The sequence below is a fragment of the Podarcis bocagei genome, assembly GCF_964188305.1.
Source record: "Podarcis bocagei genome assembly, chromosome: 7".
Taxonomy (NCBI): Eukaryota; Metazoa; Chordata; class Lepidosauria; order Squamata; family Lacertidae; genus Podarcis; species Podarcis bocagei.
Genome location: NC_138132.1, coordinates 67,876,466 through 67,896,541, shown reverse-complemented (window position 1 = coordinate 67,896,541; position 20,076 = coordinate 67,876,466). Strand labels below are relative to the sequence as shown.

General features: G+C 45.1%; 1 protein-coding gene across 3 annotated transcripts in view; it reads right to left on the bottom strand.

Moving 5' to 3' along the window:
* Nucleotides 1-204: 204 nt before the first annotated feature.
* CAMTA1 (calmodulin binding transcription activator 1) overlaps nucleotides 205-20,076 on the bottom strand; it is a 724,786-nt gene continuing 704,914 nt past the window's right edge. For 2 of the 3 annotated variants that reach the window (XM_081201361.1, XM_081201362.1), the window contains 3 exons: nucleotides 19,777-19,851; nucleotides 15,989-16,019; nucleotides 205-4,113 (listed from right to left, as the gene is read on the bottom strand). In XM_081201361.1, coding sequence (XP_081057487.1) covers nucleotides 4,081-4,113; nucleotides 15,989-16,019; nucleotides 19,777-19,851 — 139 coding nt within the window. In that variant the 3' untranslated portion in view covers nucleotides 205-4,080. The remainder of the gene's footprint in view (nucleotides 4,114-15,988; nucleotides 16,020-19,776; nucleotides 19,852-20,076) is intronic. The other variant, XM_081201360.1, reaches the window with a different exon arrangement.

Sequence of the window (20,076 nt, the reverse complement as noted above, 5' to 3'; positions counted from 1 at the left end):
GGTGCCCAAACCTGGCAGTGAGTTTTATCCAAGGCTAGCCTGACTCAAGAGTAAACCCACTGAAGTTAATGAACATGACTAACTTAGGTCCATTGATTTCAGTGGGTCTGCTCTGAGCAGGATCTAGTCAGTGGCAATCCTGTGCGTTGAAATAGGAGTAGCTATATTAATACATGCATATCTTAAAAAAGAACAGACTTCAAGTGGGGAAATTTTCTTCATTTTTAATTTACAGCAGAAAGAATATAAAGCATTCAGAAAACATTTTCCATATTTTAAGGGCAATTCAAAACATTTTGCATGGTTCCAGCAGCTGAGTTCTTCAACAGATCCATTGATTCAGTGATGCTTTTAACATGCACAGTTACAAAAATAAAACTTACAAAAAGAGACATCTATACTAGGTTTACATGCAAGTCTCGGGGACCCCCCCTCCCCTCTGTTTGGGCGCCAACTGCTGTGTGGAACTGCCATTAAGCGTGCAACCATAGAGGGGGTTCATGTTATATTCTTTATTTCGTTCACACAGGATCGTTCGTTTCACACGTGATGTCACACAAAGGAGCAATTCTGGGTTTTGGGGAGACATACAAGAGGGTCCTGGACTCAGGCACCTCAATGATTCAGGAAGGGGGCCCCGAGAGGGGTCTTCCTGTTTCTAACTGAGTCCCGCAACCCAGGAAAGGGCAAGCAAAATATTTTTATTTATTTTTAAAAAACTGATATACTGTCTTGGGAGCGTTCTCAAACCAAACATGCCTGAGGTCATTGATATGCCCAAAGGTGATGGCCCTGATTCAGCAAGGCCTTTTGGCACGTGTCAAACTGGAATAAACACACAGGTTGTTCCAACAAGGACCCCACCTGGAGCTCTCTGAGGAACAAGGGGAGGGGGGAAATGACAGCTGTAACCCTCAGCCTGCCTTGTAGGTCCCAAGCAAGGGCTTCTTGCTCCAGCCTTGGCAGCACCCCGAGAGCCAGGCTGACGCTCGGTCAACGCAACACCAAGCCTGCGGATCTGGAAGGGTTGAAGCGGAAACACCTCAAGGTAGCCCTGACTCTGAAGAACCCCCTTTTAGGACAAACGGAGGGGACAGGCTCCCAAAATCGCCACTCGGGTCGTGACTGGTGAGGACCGAAAGCAACAAGGGTCAGCCCAAAATGAGACAAGCGCACCGTTTGAAAATGGCAAGCAGAGGGTGCTGCCAAGTTGGCGCCCACTTCTGGCTCCTCTTTGCCCCCCTGTGCAAAGGGCCCAGGAAGCCCAGGGCTGGCCTGAGAGGGCAGCAGCAGGAGCTGAGGTCTCCTCTGCCCGCCTGCCCAGCTTTGGGCTTTTCTGTGTTTCCCCCCTTTACTGAACTGGGCCACAAAACAGCACTTAACAAACGTACAGAGGGGTCTAAGCAGGAGCTTCAGCACACACACCGCAGTTATTTTTCAGTCTTGGCAGTGAAATAAAGGAATTAAAAAAAGAGAAAGAGAGAGATATACAATTTCAATGAGAGAAAAGGCACGGAGAGCTCTGACCCCAGGTTGGCTTTTGTCTTTCTTTTCTTTTCGCTTTTGTTGCCACAATCTTTGTGTGTTTTAACTCTTCTTTTATAAAGACACCAGTTTAAAAGCTTCACAGAATTGTGAGTATTTTTAGGCTTCACAACAAGCCTCTGAGCAAAGACTACACATTGCATCTGGTGGCTGGGATCAAGCAAGAACAATTACTCTTCCATAAAGCAAAACGCCTAGAGAGGCCAGGCCAAGCGACCAACCCACTGGCAACGTTTCAACTGGCACTAGCAGGATACAGGGCATTGGGGGGGGGGAGGCGTGCGGGATGGACAGAGGTAGCCAGGCAGAGCTGGACGGGCAGGCTGGCGGACCCCCACCGCCACCTCTGACCTGAGCTACACCCAGTCAAAAGCCAAAATAATCCATCTGACTTCAGGCGCAGCGGAGTGTAGTTCAAAAATCAAGATTTGCCCACCCCCTCACCCCTCACCCCACTTCCCAGCGTCTACATTTCACATCAGCTTCCATATCGAAATGACTCTTCTAAAACAGATTTCTTTGGCTCCTGTCTATGTGGAAATAGCAATATACCATGACACCCCTACAAAACCTGCTTGCATCTTTTAAACTTTTACTCTTTTTTTAAAATTTTGTGCAATTTTTAGTACATTGTCTGACTTCCAGCAGGAAATATGGATATGTGAAACATATTTTTTTTTCTACTTTCATACTATTTCTTTTTCTTTTATTTTTTTATTATTTTATGTTCATTCTAAGTGTTCTTTATTGGAGTGAGAGTGTATGGTGTTAAGCTAGATACAATTTTGTATTCTTATGATTATCTGCTTTGCAAAATAACTTAATTTTTCTTAAGCAATATTAGCATTCACTTTACTTGGCACCATTGGCAAAAAAAGGAGAAATTAAATAAAATATTAAAAAGGTAACCAAGAAGGTTAAAAGAAATTTAAATAAACTCCTGGTAGCCAAAATCAAATGTAAACATAACTCTTTTTTTAAAAAGTAATGTTACTTTGCCGTTTTTTTCCTAAGTCTAAATACATTTTAGCTCTTCTGCTTCTGCAGTTTAGTCATGCGTTAGCAAAATGTTCTTCTAAAGAACATTTAAAATAAAGTTTCTTATAGTGAAATAAAGTTTTTTTTGTTTCATTTTACAGACCATAAGCCACTAATGCTTTGCTTTTTCATGTCTTCTTTTTGTCCTTGAATTCATGCACATCTGTTTTAGTATATACAATATGTACAAACATCCACACTCTTCTCGTTCATTCAGACAAAACTATACAAATACGCAAATTTCTCTTGCCAAGTTATTGACCCTTTGTGAATAAAATAGTTAGCAATTAATCAATATATTCCCTTTCAAATATTTATTTCTCATTTCCATTTCTACCTTCTCTCTATGTACAGAAACTGCCTAGGTTTTCTTTTTTTTCTTTTTTGAGATGAAATAGCCAAAACAAGAGATTTACTGGCCGGAATGCAGCACCCGACTGCTCGCTCCCTTCGGTGGTAGAAATGTCCAGTCAGCTTATTTGCATGTGACTCTTCGGTCGAACAAGAGGTCTGCAGGTTACCAAAATGCTTTACAAATCATCATTGTTATTAAAGAAGTAAAAATCTTGCGTGAAGTAAGGCCAGAAAATAAAGTGCCAAATATGAGAAGTGCATATGGCAGCTGAGATACTTGAAGGCTCGAGAAAGAGAGAGAGAGAGAGAGAGAAAGAGAGAGAGAGAGCACAAGAGAGAGACAGAGAGACAGAGAGAAAGAAAAAGGAAAACCACCGAACCAAAAGGATCTTTTTGCTTGAGCTGCTCACCCATTCTCTCTCCCCCGCCCCGCACCCCACCCTCTTGCAAAATACCCGTTTGCCTTAAAAACACTGACAGCTTTCTGGGAAAAGTCCCACGGGATACATTTAAAACCAGCAGATCTAAAAAGTTGCAGAGAGAGATTCGATGAAGAACAAAAAGACACAGGTGTGCAAAGGAGGTGATGGAGGAGGGAAGATGGAGGCCCCGCGCAAGACGGAAGGAAGGTGAGCAGCGCCTTTCCACAGGGAATCCCAACGGTTCCGGGTCTTGGAGATGATTGACAGGTGCAGGAATAGCATTCTTGGGTTGTGGGGTTTTTGCTTTTTTTGGTATTATTATTTGTACAGTTCCACACATTGTTTGTTTTGTTTTAATACAGCCCTATATGAAAAGGATAATTAATTGCTTCTCTTTTTTTTCATATTTGAGAGGAACGAAGCAACTCATGAAAACGCCTTCCGGGTGTCACTTTCCCCCCCATGATCCAACCAAAGATTTGAGTTCCAAGATGTCTTGCTGAACAAATTAAAAGTTGTCCATGAAAGTGCAAATGTAATGACTAAACATTACCATTAAAATCCTGCAGCCGAAATTCTCGGCACTGCAGTCAGTTTCTTTTTTTTTTTAATAATTTTTTTTTTTGTAGTTGTTGCATGTTTCTGCTAAAAACAGAAAATGAAAACAGTCTGAAAAGCAATGTCACATTGCTACGGGATGCTGCCGCCGCCGCCTCTTTCTTCAAGTTCCTTGGCCTTTTTCAATTCTTTCGCTCTGAAATGAAAGAAAAGGGAAAATGGGGGAAAGGTATGACGTTTCTGTTTCCAAAACCCTTGGTGTGAAAAACAAAAAGGCATTATGCATTTCTTTATTTTTATTTTTTGGCAGAGGAAGTAACCACCTCATTTTTCTCCCATATTTCACTAATAATTTAAGAAAAGAAAGAAATTAACTGTATCCAGTAGTCCCAAAAGGCAAGTGTCATTTGAAGCAGCTTCTAGGAAAAAGCTGGCGGGGGGGGGGGGGGAGAATAGCTTGAACTCTGAAAAGACAGAAGATCTATCTGTAGACTGGTAGTTCCCATGTCTAGAATATATGCCAGTCACCTGTTCTGGATACTGCTATGCTTCTTTTGAAATAACAGGCTTGCAGTTTGGGAGTGCTTATGGATCCACCTTTGTCCCTATAAGCTCAGGAGGCCTCAGGAGCTAGGAATGTCTTTTACCAGCCTTGTTGGTGTGTCAAATACAGACGTTCTTGGACAGGGACAGTCTGGCCATGGTGATTTATGCATTGGAAGCTTCAATATTTGATTACTGCAATGCATCTACGTGGAGCTACCCTTAGGCCTTGTCCAGAGGCTTCAGCTGGTGCCAAACACTGTGGCTAGACTTGTTGGGGGTCTGACTGTTGCCAGCACAAACCTCTGGTGCTCAAGTTTGTACTCATAGAATCATAGAGTTGGAAGAGACCACAAGGGCCATCGAGTCCAACCCCCTGCCAAGCAGGAAACCCCACAACCTGGCTGCCCATTCGCAACCGGGCCAGTTTCAAGATTCTTGTATTAATTTACAAAGTATTTTAAGAATTTGGCTGCAAGACACCTGAAGGATGGCCTAATCCCTTATATCCCTGTTCGATCACTGAGGTCTTTGGGGGGCATCACTGTTAGCAGTCCCATGTGGCTCAGATGCCTGTAGCCGCACATTTAGCGTGGGCCCAATTTTATGAAACTCCTAATTGCAGTCAGACAGGTCCCCTGCCTACTGAACTTCTGGCATCTACTAAAAATATTTTTTTAATCCCAGCTGGTCTTTTAATTGAAGTTTGATTTTATAGTTTTAACTGGTTTATACTTTTTGTATTGCATTTTTGTAAACTGCTTAGACTATTGTAGTTAAGTAGTATATAAATGAATTGTTTAAATAAAAAACATTTAAATGTACATTAAAAAAATAATCCAGAGGGGTGGTGGTGCTTGATCCGTATCGGAATCCCAATAGGTAGCATGTAATGGTTTGTGTACTTTTAACCCTTTTTCCTTCTGCTGCGATCCCAATCAGGACCCTATACCTGCAGTTTGCATGGAGGAATAAAGCTCTCATCTAAGCAAACAGGTGTTTTCGCCCAAATTCCCTGTTGCCCACCAAGCAAGATTCCTGATCTGGATTGCCCCTTCAGACACATGGCATTTTGTGTAAAAAAGACCAGCTACACGTAAAAGGTACAGCTACTTAGTGGTAGCAACATAGCAAGGGCTTCTTGTCTTCCCTCAGCCCCACCTCTGGTCAACAACTGGCCAAGATAAGTTCAACATAAAGACCAGCCTTTCTCCTGAACCTTCTGTTGCATATGTGGGAGTTCAAGGTATGCACAGGAACTCTCCATGAGACCAGTAATGATGCTCATTTCAAGGTGGGTTCAGACAACCTGCTCACAACCAGCTTGGCCATCTTTGCTGGACAGTGAGCATGCTGAAGGGATGAAAATATCATCTAGCAATGCACTTCCACTGGTTGAAGCAATGGGCAAGTTGTCTAGCGCCAAGTGAAATTGTCAGACGAGTAACTTTTCCTGGTGATCGACTTATCCTGTCTTTTCTCTCTTTATGTGCCTCTGTTGGAGACAACACTGGCCCGCCAGGCTTCCCAACTGGCTCCTTAGCCAAGACAGAGGTTGGAATGACCTTTCCTTTTTTTGTCCCATGAAGCTAGAAACCTTTTCCTCTCTTTTATAGTTCTTGTCACTGTCCACAAAGCCCTTTTGTCAAGCGTCTTCCCACCTCTCTCTTGACTTGCAACCTGGCCAGGTAGGCACACCATGTTCACAGTGAGTTGAGGTAATAGACATGTTAAATTCAGAAAGAGGAGATACATGTGTCAGGCCAGGCGTGCTTTTCCCATGCAAAGCCCACATTTTCCCATTGTGGACTCATTCACTGAGGTAGAAGACCCACCTGCTATGGGGTCTCATTGAGGACATGCATGATCAATCGAAGCTGGTGGCTCCTTTGCAGACATGCTGAGTCATGCAAAGTCTAGGCTAACAGAGCACTTCTGCTGGAGTGGAGGGGATGCAAGTCATGCTTTGTTGGCACCATCTGTCATCATCAGCATGCAGTGTCTGGACTGGTGGAGACCAGTTGCCATTGTCTGGAAAATGCATGCGGATTCTCGCCACATTCCACATTTGCGCGAGTACAGATGTCATCTAGAAATTTACACAACGCCTTCCTTGGGACCAATCAGGTGGCTGACTTGCTTGAATGCTGAGGTTTAAACACCAGACCAACTACTTAATGGATAGACAATTGTTGACTCTTGAGGTATTAAGAGCTTTGTGATGCTCCTTAGCTGAAATGGATGTACACTCTAGAGCTGCAGTTTCTGATGTGACAAGATGTAACAGTGGCCTTTAACGTGAGCCTCACCTCCATATACCTGTGCAGACTCAACTTGATGTAATGGATGTGTTGGCGATAGATGGGTGGCTCCTTGCTGTCTAGGCTTGCTGGCTGCCTGCAACCAGGTTGGGCTAGAGATGCATCAGGCCCCTTTTTCTGTGTGGGTGCTGGGGCAGGGGAGTGATACTAACTTGCTTTGAGCAACTGTTTCAAACACAGGTAGGTTTAAAATAATTTTATGCTTTGTTGGAAACACTATATCCAGTTTTACAACTATGTGCAGACTACTAAATCGATAATATATAGTGCTAATGAAATTGCAGGTTCAATACAACCATGACGCCACCAGCCAAAATCACATCCTTCCTCTCCTTCCTCCTCGATGCAAAGACACTTCTCCCCATTTTGCAAAAGACCCAATATTCCAATTTATCGTATTCAGAAAAATTTATATACCATTAGTCAAATCTCCTAATATTGCTCCCACTTGCTTTTGATTGTGTTGCTATTTTCTCTTATTTTGCAAAAAACATTAAGCTGCAAACATTTGAAGAGCACTTTGACTTTTCTGGGATATGTTCAGAAAAAGGCCTCCCATCCCAGCAGACCTTGGCTATGTTCTCGAACTATCCTACCATTTCAATGGAGATGGTGGTGAGGCTCAACAGGCCTAGCCAGCACTCCATGGAAGGGGAATGCACACCCTCAAACCTATCCCCCAATCTTCTGCAGCAGTAGGAAGGAAGTTTGGAGACCACTTAGGCCATTCTGAATAGGAGACACTGGCATGTTTCTCCTCCCAAATGGATAGGCATAAAAATATCCCTTCCACCCACTCTCTCCAATGTTTCATTGTGCAATCCTATTCACACTTACACCCGTGTAAGCACCGTGGAGAACACTGTGATTTACTGATGAAGAAGCACAGGAATCAACTACAAGATACAGTAGCAAGAGAAATCTGGTTCAAATATAGTTGAAAACACCCTGATTAGTTGAAAAGTCTAAAAAGTGGAGTGGGTATTTGTACACTTAGTGGTCAAACCTCGAGGCATGAAGATTACACTACAACAGAGGCAGACATCCAGACACCATAGAGTTAAACAAGCCCCACATAGAGCAGAATACTGAGTGGGATCTTCCATCTCCTTTCCCCATTCTAATCTGATGAGGGTTGGGCGGTTGCTTCCAGTAGCACCCAGAGCATCTTACTTGTGGGATAGAAGCTTCATTTACAATTTAGATGATATGGATGCAGCTGAGAACTTTAAACTAGAAACACTTTCACTGTGCATCCTTTCAATAAAGGATGTGGTCACACCCCCACACCCTGCTGCCAAGTAGATGCCTCACTCCCCCTCCAAGCAGAGAATTTCCTTTGCTGCTTTCTTTGATGAATCACAAGGGGGTTGCATAACATATTGAAGAAGCAATGGCAGAAGCAGAAGCCCTGAAAAGCCACCTGCGGACAAAGCCCTCTGCCCAATTATCCACCTCCCCACCCCAACTTCAGATGACGATATTGTGAGCAAAATGAGTTAGGTCTAGTTAGGCGGGGAAAATAACTTTGTAAGAGCAGAGAAATGGCTGAGTGAGTAAAAAGCACATTGCAAAGCTGTCTTGCATCACAGCGGACTCCAAAATGCCCAGCCAAAGAAATGCTGGATGAAGTGGACAGCAGAACTGGTTGGGGCAATGTGAAAGGTCAGAAACTGACCGGTGAAGGAAAAGGAGCAGAGGGTGGCAGTGGAGTGGGTGGAGCCCCAGGGTGGGACTTTAGAATCAGTTACCTGTTTCTCTTAGAGCAGTAATGGCTCGTGGGAAATTTGGGAAATGGGGGCTCCTCCCTTTTTCCAGATCTCTCATTTGGGTTGCAAAGCAAAAAGAGAGAGAAGGCCCAATAAGAGAGACACCCCAGAGCATGTGGCCTGCAACTTAACACACTGATTTGTACTTCGAAAGAATTCAGCTCCTGAAAGAGGCAAACGGAACAAGATTACTTTGGAAATGGTGGCTGTGGCTGCCTTGATGCAGACCACATGTGATGCGTTATTTTCTCATCCCTGCTCTTTTGGACAAGTTTAGACAAGTGGTGACGGGTGTCTTAAGTCACATGGACTTCTTGAGAACTGGGCTGCAGCAACCCTTTCTCCCTCCCTTCTTCAACAGGGCCTCCCCAGCCTAATTCCAGGCCAAACTTCCTCTTCCTATCCCTCTTCTTTGTGTAGTGAAAGGCATTTGTCTGCTGGCTGTTTCCCTCCCTCCCAGCCTTTCAGAGTTTCTCAACAGTTCCTCCTACTGCTCCTATTACTGGCTTCTCTCTGTGCTCCCACCTGCCCTGCCTCCTTGGGTGGCTTTCTTGCGCTTAACCCCAGATTGGCTTTCCAACAACAAATCCACCATTCTCTTTAGCCTCACTCTTGACCTTTGAAAGTCTCTCCCTGGTGTTGTTTCCACCTCACCGATGGATCTCAGGCCCTGATGCTGCAGGGAGATGCTGGATTTGCCCAAGGCATGAGAAGTCCAGGTTAAACAAGAAAGAAAGAAAGACACCATCTAACTATGCACTCTCAAGGTGGCACAAGAACTGGGAAACTGATGAGACTTCAGAAGAAACCAAAAATCCAGTGTCACATATAAATGGCTAGTGGTTAATTCAGGTTTCAAACATAGTAAGAGACATACTTACCAAAACACACTATTGTCAGTACTCAGTCACCCTTATTGAATATAGCAATGAATATACTACAACCTGTTTAAATACAGATGCTGCTATCAGTGGGACCACTCCCAGATCTGGAAAATTTATCTTTGCACCTGAGGAAGCTGCACAGCAGAGACAGCCAATGGGTTGCCCTTCAGAAAATATTGGACTCCAATTCCCCCTAGCCAGGATAGCCAAAAGTTAGGGATGATGGGAGTTGGGATCCAGCAAAATTGGGTGGGGGAACCATGTTGGTTACCCCCCACTCAATAGAGAACTGTGAAAACAGCAGCTCTGAAAGGTTTGCCTGTGGGAACCCTTCAGACATGTCCTTCATGGAGCTGTTAAGATGTACACTTTGGCTAGAGAGATCTTTTTTATTCAACCATATTCATGAGAGGGCTGTACATATAAGGAAACTTACTCACTGAACATAGTATATATATCTTTTTGCCAATTGCCCATTTTTCTTCTTTAACATGAAATGGCAGCAACAGCTAAGCCTGCTTTGACATGCAAAAGTGCAAGGAACCCCTTATACAGCTATGACAGATGTTCCCTGAGCACCCCCCAAGCTGTGGGGCCAAGACAGTGTTGCCTTGCCAGCGGGAAACCCCACCCCTTGCCCAATTAGAAATGTCTCACACAGCTGAGCTACATGCTTCCCTCCTCCACTGCTTCCAGGGAATGCCCTGTGTGCAAGTGAAGGGGCCAGGACCCCATTCCTGTGCAAAGCTCACAGGACAGTGCCAGAGCACCATTGCACTAGTATGGAAGGGTCACCACTGGCAGAGGAACCATGAAACCCCATTGCAGGAGCTCTGGAAACAGCCATGCTGAACTACAGATCAGATCCCAGCTAAGGCTTCTCCACTCCAGGTCAGAGCTGTGGACAGCTATTCCTGTATCCAGACCAGCAGTGCATATTCTCAAGCCCAAAGATGCCTTGGAGGTCAGTCACTGGAACTGAGAGCTGGAGCAGGCAGACCGTAGTGCTCTGTTGAGCAGGCAGAGTAAGAAAGCCCAGAGTCCCAGGACTTATGTTATGTCTGTCCAATCCAGAGGCTTCATCTAGCCAGCCGATCACACTGACTCTGAGGCTTATGCATGCACACACATATACATACTCATGGATGGGTTATTAGGTTAGGCCCAGGTTTCAAACCTCAAAATCTTCCTATGCATTGTGACTCCTTGTCATGGCAAAAGCAGCTGCTGCTGCATTTGCCCACTCCTGAACCAGGACAGAGACCTGGACAAGAGAAGCCAGACTAGGCCTGCCTCAGAGCTTCTAACTGAAAGAGGCCAGCTGTGTGAGCGCTTTGTGCTGTGAGGTGAATGGGGACTGTACAAATTCTCATGGCAACTGGGAAGGAGCAGCAGCAGCATTCAGAGATGTGAGTGTGTCCCGCACATGCACAGCAACGGCAGTCGCAGCCGCAGCAGGTGTGGCTTTGTATAGGAGGGCAGAGCAGCAGCAGCTCGCTCTTGTTTGCTCTTGTGGGGAAATCAAAGTAGCAGAGATGGTCAAGGCCGCCTGAAGCAGAAGTCCTGGGGGTTGCAACGTAAGGAGGAGGTGGAGGCACAGGAGTGGATCTGGGCTGACATGAACCATGCTAAAAACAGGTGCCCAAAGCCACCTGAACATGCAACCACCCAATTCTCCCTGAAGGGACGGACCATGGCACAGGTGGCTCCTATTCCTCACCTCCACACACCTTTGTCCCTGGCTCAGAATGCCCAGGCAGAGTAGATCCATTTGAAACAATAGACATGGCTAAGTTAGGACCATTAATTTTCATTATTATATTTATTTATATCCCACCTTTTTCCCTGACAGGGACTCAAGGCAGCTTACACAGAAGTAGAAACAACAGCCTATGCTGAGTAAAACTTATTTGATGGGTGGGGTATAAATAAAATCATCATCATCACCATCCAACATTCTAACATAGTGTTTTTATCTCCATTTTGATCTGCATATTCACTCCCTATTTTATATTTTCATTTTGCATAAAACTGCTGATTTGGATTCCTGGGCTTTTCTGAATCCTGGATACCTTCAACGGCGGGTGATCCATCTCCCGACATTGGACTATACAACTGTTGTTAAGGTGCCTGGGAAAGCAGGAATTGTCAAGTAGGAGACTTGGGAGTTCATCTAGCTGTTTTCCTACTCCTGAGATCAACAGAGAGAAGTGGGAATCCTATACTATGCCCCAAGTGACATACATGGTTGGTAGCAAGGAGAGGGAGAGACAAAAAGAGAATGGGACACCTGTTGCTACTGGGTTATCTTACAGGGTTGGTGCGCCATGGCAAGTCCAGATTTGGTGCTGATTTGTGTGGAAGTGCCCTGTGGTTGCCAGTGAGATTAAAGCTCTCGCTTCCCTTCGACAAATCTGCAAAATTACTGAAGGACCTGATTGGACTCTCCTCCACCTGCCTAAATAGAACACAGTTGAATAACTAAAATGGTATTTTGGGGTTCACCCCCTAGAATGCTTTTAGGTCAGCTGTCAGATCAAGATCCTTTGCAAAGCAAAGATCCATATTACAGATGCTCAGCTGATGGCCAAATGTAGCAGCTTTCATGGCTTTTGTTGGGAAGTGGCTGCCTGCACTTACTACTAGGAAAGACTCTGCCTCCTGCCGCAAGGCCTCCCTCTCAGCACTTTGGGGAGCTCTCTCTTACTGTGCCTGCCTTTATGTGTTTCTGAGTCAGCCCCAGGCTCTGGACTCTCATGTCCCCCTCTCTCATCAGCACTGTGAGTTTTCTCTTTGCTCACTCCCTAGGTGCCTAGTCCTAGCAGCAACTGTTTCTACCTGTCAGAGCAGCTGTCCTAACACCTCCCTTCACAAGCTGTGCTATGGGGCTGCTCCATGGATACAATCCTGAAGCTATTTATCATGCCTCTAAGGCCTGGCTGATAGGGACGCGGGTGGCGCTGTGGGTTAAACCACAGAGCCTAGAACTTGCCGATCGGAAGGTTGGCGTTTCGAATCCCTGTAATGGGGTGAGCTCCCGTTGTTCAGTCCCTGCTCCTGCCAACCTAGCAGTTTGAAAGCACGTTAAAGTGCAAGTAGATAAATAGGTACCACTCCGGCGGGAAGATAAATGGCGTTTCCATGTGCTGCTCTGGTTCGCCAGAAGCGGCTTAGTCATGCTGGCCACATGACCCAGAAGCTGTCTGCGGACAAACGCCGGCTCCCTCAGCCTATAGAGCGAGATGAGTGCACAACCCCAAAGTCAGTCACAACTGGACCTAATGGTCAGGGGTCCCTTTACCTTTAAGGCCTAGCTGAACTGAGAGACACCCCACGTCCCCCTTGCATGCTGGGAATTCTCCTCACTTTGCAGCCCTGTAAAAATTGCCAGGCGAAGGGAGAGAATGAGGTGGTGCAGTGGCATTTTTTACTGTAGGATACCAAACATGGCATCATCAACAAACTTAAGGGACAATCAGTAAACAAACATGTTGCTTTTTCTTTTTTCAAATCCCAGCTCAGCAGCACACAACTGTTTTAAAGGTATTGTATAAAAGGGAAAGCTCCCTCACCATTACCAAATGTGCCAGTAGATTTTGTAACGGGAGAGTCAAATGGCATCAAAATGGGTTCCACTGTCCAAAACTGGTGTCCACACCGCAGTGAACAGACCCTGCCATTCACACACACTTGTTACAAAGTGTGTTCACATAGGCGTGAGGTGACTCTCCAGCCCCTTTCAAAAGCAATTCTTCTGCATCAGTCCAGCCTTGCATTTGTGAATGGGAGTCTTCCTTGCCCACAGTACTGAGGCAGTGGACAGACTTCCATTTGCTCAGCATCCATGCACTTCCATCACTGGATTGTGAAGCCATACACACACAATGGTGTCAGCCACAACCCACATCTTTCTAGTAGTTTCTTGAGAAATACTGCATTTGATGGTGTTTTGATGGTGGCGTTATCTTGCTGGGGAACTTTAGGATTCCAACACAGAACTACATGCCAAAGAGTTCCCCGAGTAGAGGGAATGGCTATTAATCCAATTAAAAAACTACCATGTAGCTAATAAACTCCTACTAGACAGCCACAGAAAGAAATGTGACAAGCTCAACACCTGCAACAGGATAGGAAGACATATTCTGGGAAGATGTGGTCACCACTTGAGATGTAAGACTTTCAGAATTGTTGTGGGGTGTGTGGTTTTGTTTTGTTTTGTTTTGAGGAGAGGGCTTTTTCTGGACAAACATCAGTGGGTTTGTTCACACCAGAGTTTATTGTGTGTTTGCAGCGGTTTGCTTTCCCATTTAATTTGTATTATCCACATGATGTTACCCTCAAACACCAATCCTTTCCCAACACAGGGGGAATGTGACGTTAGTGGAAATTGGGCTCCAAACTACTGCACTTGGAACTGCAAACTATTTATTTAGGGGTGGGCGGATCTATTTTCACTTTCTGCTACTCACCTTTCCATGCTCAGTACTATCTCAATACCATCATTTCTTTTCCAGTCATATTCTTAATTATTTTCACTGCACTCCCGAATGGTGTACAGCCGTGTGGTTTTTTCCCTTTTGATCTCTCAAATTTGCACAAAACCAGAAAACTATACAAGCAAACCACACACACACACAAAAATCTGCACCAAATACTGAACAGTATTAATCTCAAAGTATGTGCTGAAAACATACAATTGTTTTCTTTTCTGGCACACTCCTGAATGGAGGAGTGTAGCCTTAGATATTTTCTTTTGATCCTTCAGATTTGCACAAAGTCAGAAAACTACAAAAGTGTGTGCTAAGAATTAAAAATTGCCTGCCCAGTTATCTGTACACATGCCCTGTCAGTATTTATTTGGCACAACTGAATCAGCAAATTAGAAGGCAGGGAAAAACGCAAAAGGGAATGCTTACTGACATGAACAGGAAAGATAAAAGTTCTTCCTCATAGGCAAATTCATGTATATGCAGCCGTGGACTAATTCAAATGTGGGGCGGGGGAGGGGGAGTGCGTTAACAGCTCAATAATGCTCGGTTGTGGACAAACCCCATGATTAAGCCACTAAAGGACTCAGCAGAGAATGGAAAAAAAGCTATACAAGAAATCTTAAGGATGATTTTCTTCATCGCTGCTGCCAGCTTCGAGGAGGAATGTTGCCATTGAATCTTGCTGGCTACTCTGATATGGTTCACATTGTAAAATAATGATATAACTAAAAGAATATATGAAATAAAATCTCATATCTGAGGCAGTCCCAAGAACAAGATGCCCAACAAACTGCAAGATTGGCTGGGTGGAGAATGGACCCCACAACAAATGAGGAACAAGGACAGCATAACCTGTAACTGTGCAGAAAGCAGGTAAGATGAGGTGCTTGGTCCTCCAGGGTCTTCCCCAGCACTGCTGCTGCTGGAGATGGAGATAGACATTCTGCGTGCAAAGCATGTGCTCTCCTGCTCCAGACACATGAAACTACCTGATTGTAAGCCAGGCAGTGGATCCTCCTTGCTGCTCAGTGCTGCCTGCTCTGATTGGCAGCAAGGGCTCTGCTGAGTCTCTTTCCCAGTCCTGCAATCCAGCAGCTCACATCCAACCCTCCACTCTTTAGCCCCTACATTTCCACTGACTTTCAGAAGTCATTCATGGAGCAAGATGTCAGCTTTGTAAGGACATGGAAGGAAAAGAGAGCCTGCATGATGCCAATGCAGTTGTGCGTGTTGCTCTCAGGTCAGACCTGGGCTGCCTGATCCAGGCTGGGGGCTTCTCCCAGATTCTGAACTACAGTAGGCAGCAGCTACAGTTAGGCTATCAGTATTCATCAAATCCATAGACTTCATACTACCTGCCAACGGCAAGGGCGGATCCTGTGCCTTTAGAGGGGCCGCCCACCCATGATGTTTAACTTGGCTGAGCCCTCATCCCCCAGCACCCCAGTTCCTGATTCCTGGCCTGAAGTGCTGAGAGCCAGCGCTTCCTAGGCTAGAGCAGGAAGCTCTCACTCCTTTCTTCCCTCCTGGCAGAAGAGGAGAAAGTCTGTTCAACAAAGTATTGAGGCCTTGCGCTGGATGGAGCCTCGCTTTCAGGCTATGGGCAATTTTGTATAGACAGAAGCAGATACCGTCCACAGAGAATGTAGCTAGGTAGGCTCAGTACAGCTGCTACTGGGGGTGGGGGACCATGGGACAGAGATTTCTGCCCCATTCCCTCTCATTGATCAGCATGCCCCATGATGGATGGACAGGAGTGTTCCCTCCCCACCCCTGCTCCGTTCATGCATCTGTAACAGCTACTGCAGGTAGTACGAAGCAGCGGTGTTAGTAACCGCAACAGTTAGTTGTGGCATGGTCAGTTTCCCCGATTCAGAGAGAATTCAATGGATGTGAAACTTCATGGTCATCATCTCAGCTGCAGCCCCATGCAAGCAAGCAGAAAGCAAAGAGAGAGAGAGACATATATATGTGTGTGTATATATGTATATATATATAGTGAGATATATATAGATATATCATTTTAAATGGAAGAGAAACAGTCCAGCAGGCAGCTAAACTCACCCTTTTGTACCGCCTATGGTCCACCAGAGGGCTTCAGATGCGCAAAACGATAGCAAAGAGCTATTAGCATATAGATGGCAACAGGTAGACACCTTTTATTCAACAGCTTCAGATCAAGGAGGATAGGCAAGCTGCCTGCTCTGGGGAAGGGAGAGGGAGAGGAGAGGGTGGCCAAGGTGGGGGTGTCAGATCTCAGGGGCCAGCTTGCAACAACCTACGTGCTGGGAGGGTGGGGCCGGTTGAGTAGCACCATACAATATTGAGCAAAACCCAAATGCGGGTCTATTTTATTAGAGCTGGGTGGAAAGTAGCATTGAGGTTCTAAGACCCTCCTTCTCTGACTCAGAAGACTAGAACAAGTTTTCTTAGAAATACTATGTGATAATCAGAAAGAAGGTGTTCCTTAACTGTAACCCCAGAGATATGGTGGGCTACGAACGCAGCAAGAAGTATCCAAGCCGTTGTCAAAACCTTGTAGCCATCTTGGCTCACTGACCAAAACTCCACTTTCTTACCAAGGTTCAAATTAAGTAATGAAAATCTATTAATCAGAATAAAAATTCTGGTTAACAACAGATTCAACAGAAAGGTGCTGGCCACTTTTCCAAAGGGCCCAATTCCCTTTACTTCTTGATCCCAATATGCCATTTTGCCACCTGATGTGTTTTCTGCTGGAAAAAGCTAGTCATGCCTTATTACTTGTTTCAAAGCCAAACCAGTCATTTGCTGTGCACAGGATGTCAAGAAACACCAGCAGATGGGGCTACAGGTATGACATCTGGACTGCCAATTGATGACCTGCTAGCCCCTGGTGTACATCCTTAAAAGTGCTGTCAAGTTCAAAGCATATTCAGGGCTTATCCAAACTTCCTCTTGTTCCGCGGCTTTCCTCTGGGGAAAACTGCTCTTTAGCACTCAATGGGAGTTCAATTTGGGTTTTCTCTGGACTGATGTTTGCTCTGATTTAGAGCTAGGCAGTGGGTTTTCCATAGGAAAGGAGTGAGACAAGTGGAAGTGTTGATGAGCCCTTGGAGTCGGGCTATCACAAGCTAAAGAGACCACGACTTTGCATTGTCATATCGCCATTTGTCCCTTCCATAAGAGGTGGGGGGTGGGGAAGGTTTGCATCTCTCCCTCACATATAATGGGAAGAATGGTACAAAATACACAAACAAACACAGAGGCCATTGTGGGAGCAACTCCTATAAACCTGAATGTTGCCAACTAATACATGGGCAGTGGTTATTTTGAAGGTAGTATATATTTGGAGCTCCAAAATCTTTTTTTAAAGTCTGTCAAACAAAGGTTCTTTGAGTAAATGGAGCAGAGATGGCAATACAAGTGAATTAGTATCGAGTTAAACAACGAAAAACATCAGATGAGAAGGGTCTGCTGGATCAGGCCAGTGGCCCATCTAGTCCAACATCCTATTCTCACAGTGGCCAACTGGATGGTTATCGGAAGTCTACAAGCAGGACTTAAAAGCAGTCTCCCCTCTTGCAGTTTTCTAGTGACTTGTATTCAGAAGTATTACTGTCTCCAATTGGGGAGGCGGAGCATAACCATACTGGCTATTAACCACTGATAGCCTTATCTTCCATGAATTTGTCCAATCCTCTTTTTAAGCCATCCAAATTTGTGGCCCTCAATGCCTCCCATGGGAACAAATTCCATAGTTTAATTATACACAGTCTGAAGGAGTACTTTCGCTTGTCTGTCCTGGATCCTCTAACATCCAGCTTCATTGGATGTCCACGTATTCTAGTGTTACAAGAGATGGTTATTACATCAAGATAATATTGGGGTCTTTTTGTTACGACTAATAAGAATGGACCAAGCAAACCTTTGAATTCTCCAGAACTCTCTGTCCTATCCAGAGTAGATCCACTGAAGTTCATGGGCATGACTAAATTAAGGTTCATTAATTTACACGGGCTTACTCTAAAAAGAGCTTAGTTGGAATATCCCAAAGGCTGTACTGTTTGGGGGCTTCTTATTTTAGATAACAGAAGAGTAAGAAGTAGGTAGGGATGAGATGGGGTGAAATTAGACAGGGGTTTTTCCTTCCTTCTGCTTCTCTCACAACAGTATAATTTGGGGTCGCTGTGAACTTGGTGGGCAGTAGATTCAGGACAGAAAAAGAAATTACTTTTGACACAGCATGTAGTTAGCTTGTGGAATCTGATTCTACCAAATGTGGCTTCAGTGGCTTTAAGAGGGGATCAGGCAAATTCATGGGGGACGAAGAGGCCTGCATTACTGATTTCAATAATGGGTTGTATCTAATGCTAGTCCAACTCGGAGTGCACTCATTGAAATTAAGGTAACAAATTGAGCCATGGCTATTAATTTCAATGGGTCTATTATGAGTAGGGCACAACTCAATAGTTTTAAAACTCATTTCCTCAGTTGTATTTCCTGAAAAATGTGCACACTCATTAGTTGCTATAACCATTAAAGCATCTTGGTCTGAGACTGAAAAGTGCTTTTATGTACCACAAAACCTGCTGCTCTCTCTGTGCACAAGAAAAAAATAAATCATAGAATATGACTTGAAGACTAAGAAGGCCCCATTTCAGCTAGAAGGAGCTGGTAACAATATGTTGCTACAGATTCAGCCCCACTGAGTTCAGTGGAGCTTACTTCTAACTAAGTGGGCATAGGATTGCAGACTCATTGTCTTGAGCAGCTTTGAACTGTTGCTGGGAGCCATGAAGGCATCATACAAAGGCCTGTCAACCTAAGACAGCTTCTGCACTTAAGTGACTTCCCACCACCCCAGCCCAAACTGCAGGTGAAGTGCACAATTGCAGCCTAGCAGCAATTCTACCTGAAGCTTGGCTGCCCATTCAAACCCCACAATCTTTGTTGGTTGCACTCATTTGCACTCTGCAGTTTCCAGCATCACCCAACTAGTCCTAAATCTGAAATGGCATACTTTATCCTGGGTCATATGCAGAAAAGCTCTTAGTTCCCCTTCTGTTCCTTCTTAGCACATCCACCCAGTCACTTTCCTCTTGCCTCTCCTCCTCATGTGCCAAACTCTGAAATTTCAGATGGCCTTTCTTCATTCTGAAGCAACAGGAGCACCCCCTCTACACCCCACTGCTTGGACTGACAGTCCTCTTGGGATGGATCCCACAGAAGCATGTCCTATTGCCTTACCTGGGGGTACCACAGACTTACACTGTCCTGGGAGGGAAACACAGGGGGCTTTTTTGAACCTAAAAAAAATTTCTGCAGACATTGAGCCTGTCAGGAAAGGTGCTGGATTCCTATTGACCATGCCCACATCAAAGCATCAACCACACAATAAACTGCCAGGGCAGTTTAGCATCTGTTTTTTGAAATGATCATTAATATTTCTATGAGGTATAGGGAACCACTAATATAAATATACAGTATACATCTGTATATGTTTAAAGGCAGGCAGCTCCCCTGAAGCATGTAAGAGGGTCCAAACCAAGAGCAGATCTAGCACTCAACAGTGATGTTATAAAACCAGATTTACACTGCAGGCAAAGGTTCACGTGGCTGCAGCCAAGAGTGTTGTGCCTGCCTTTGCCCTCAGAGGCCCAAGTCAACTTCCCATGGACAACATCCATGGACACTCATGATCCAACCAGGCTCCAATCCTCTGGGGAGCACCTGAACTTTGTTTCTTGGCACAACCATTTGCAGCCCCCCCATGTGATTGTCCGCACTACCTTCCAATCCTTGGTCTGTAGCCCCCAACTAGGTATCTTGGGGAGGGCACACCTAGAAACTGAACGCTGGTGATGTCTCACCTGTGGCGGCAGCGTCGTAAAAAACGCATGATCTTGCGAGCAGCTTGGTCCTGCTTCTTGGTGAGCAAGCTGCTTCTGCAAGAAAGGAAGGAAGGAAGAGAACATCAGGGTCCAGGAGTTACCAAGGAGGAAGTGGGGAGGGGAAAAGGCCATCTAAGTAAGTGGTAGTAGAGCATCTGCTTTCAATGCGGAAAAGCTCAAGTTAATCCCAGACATCTCCAGTTAGGCTGGGAAAGACTCTCTCCCCCTTTCTGGAACCCTAGACAGCCTCTGCCAATCAGTGCAAACAATACTGAGCTA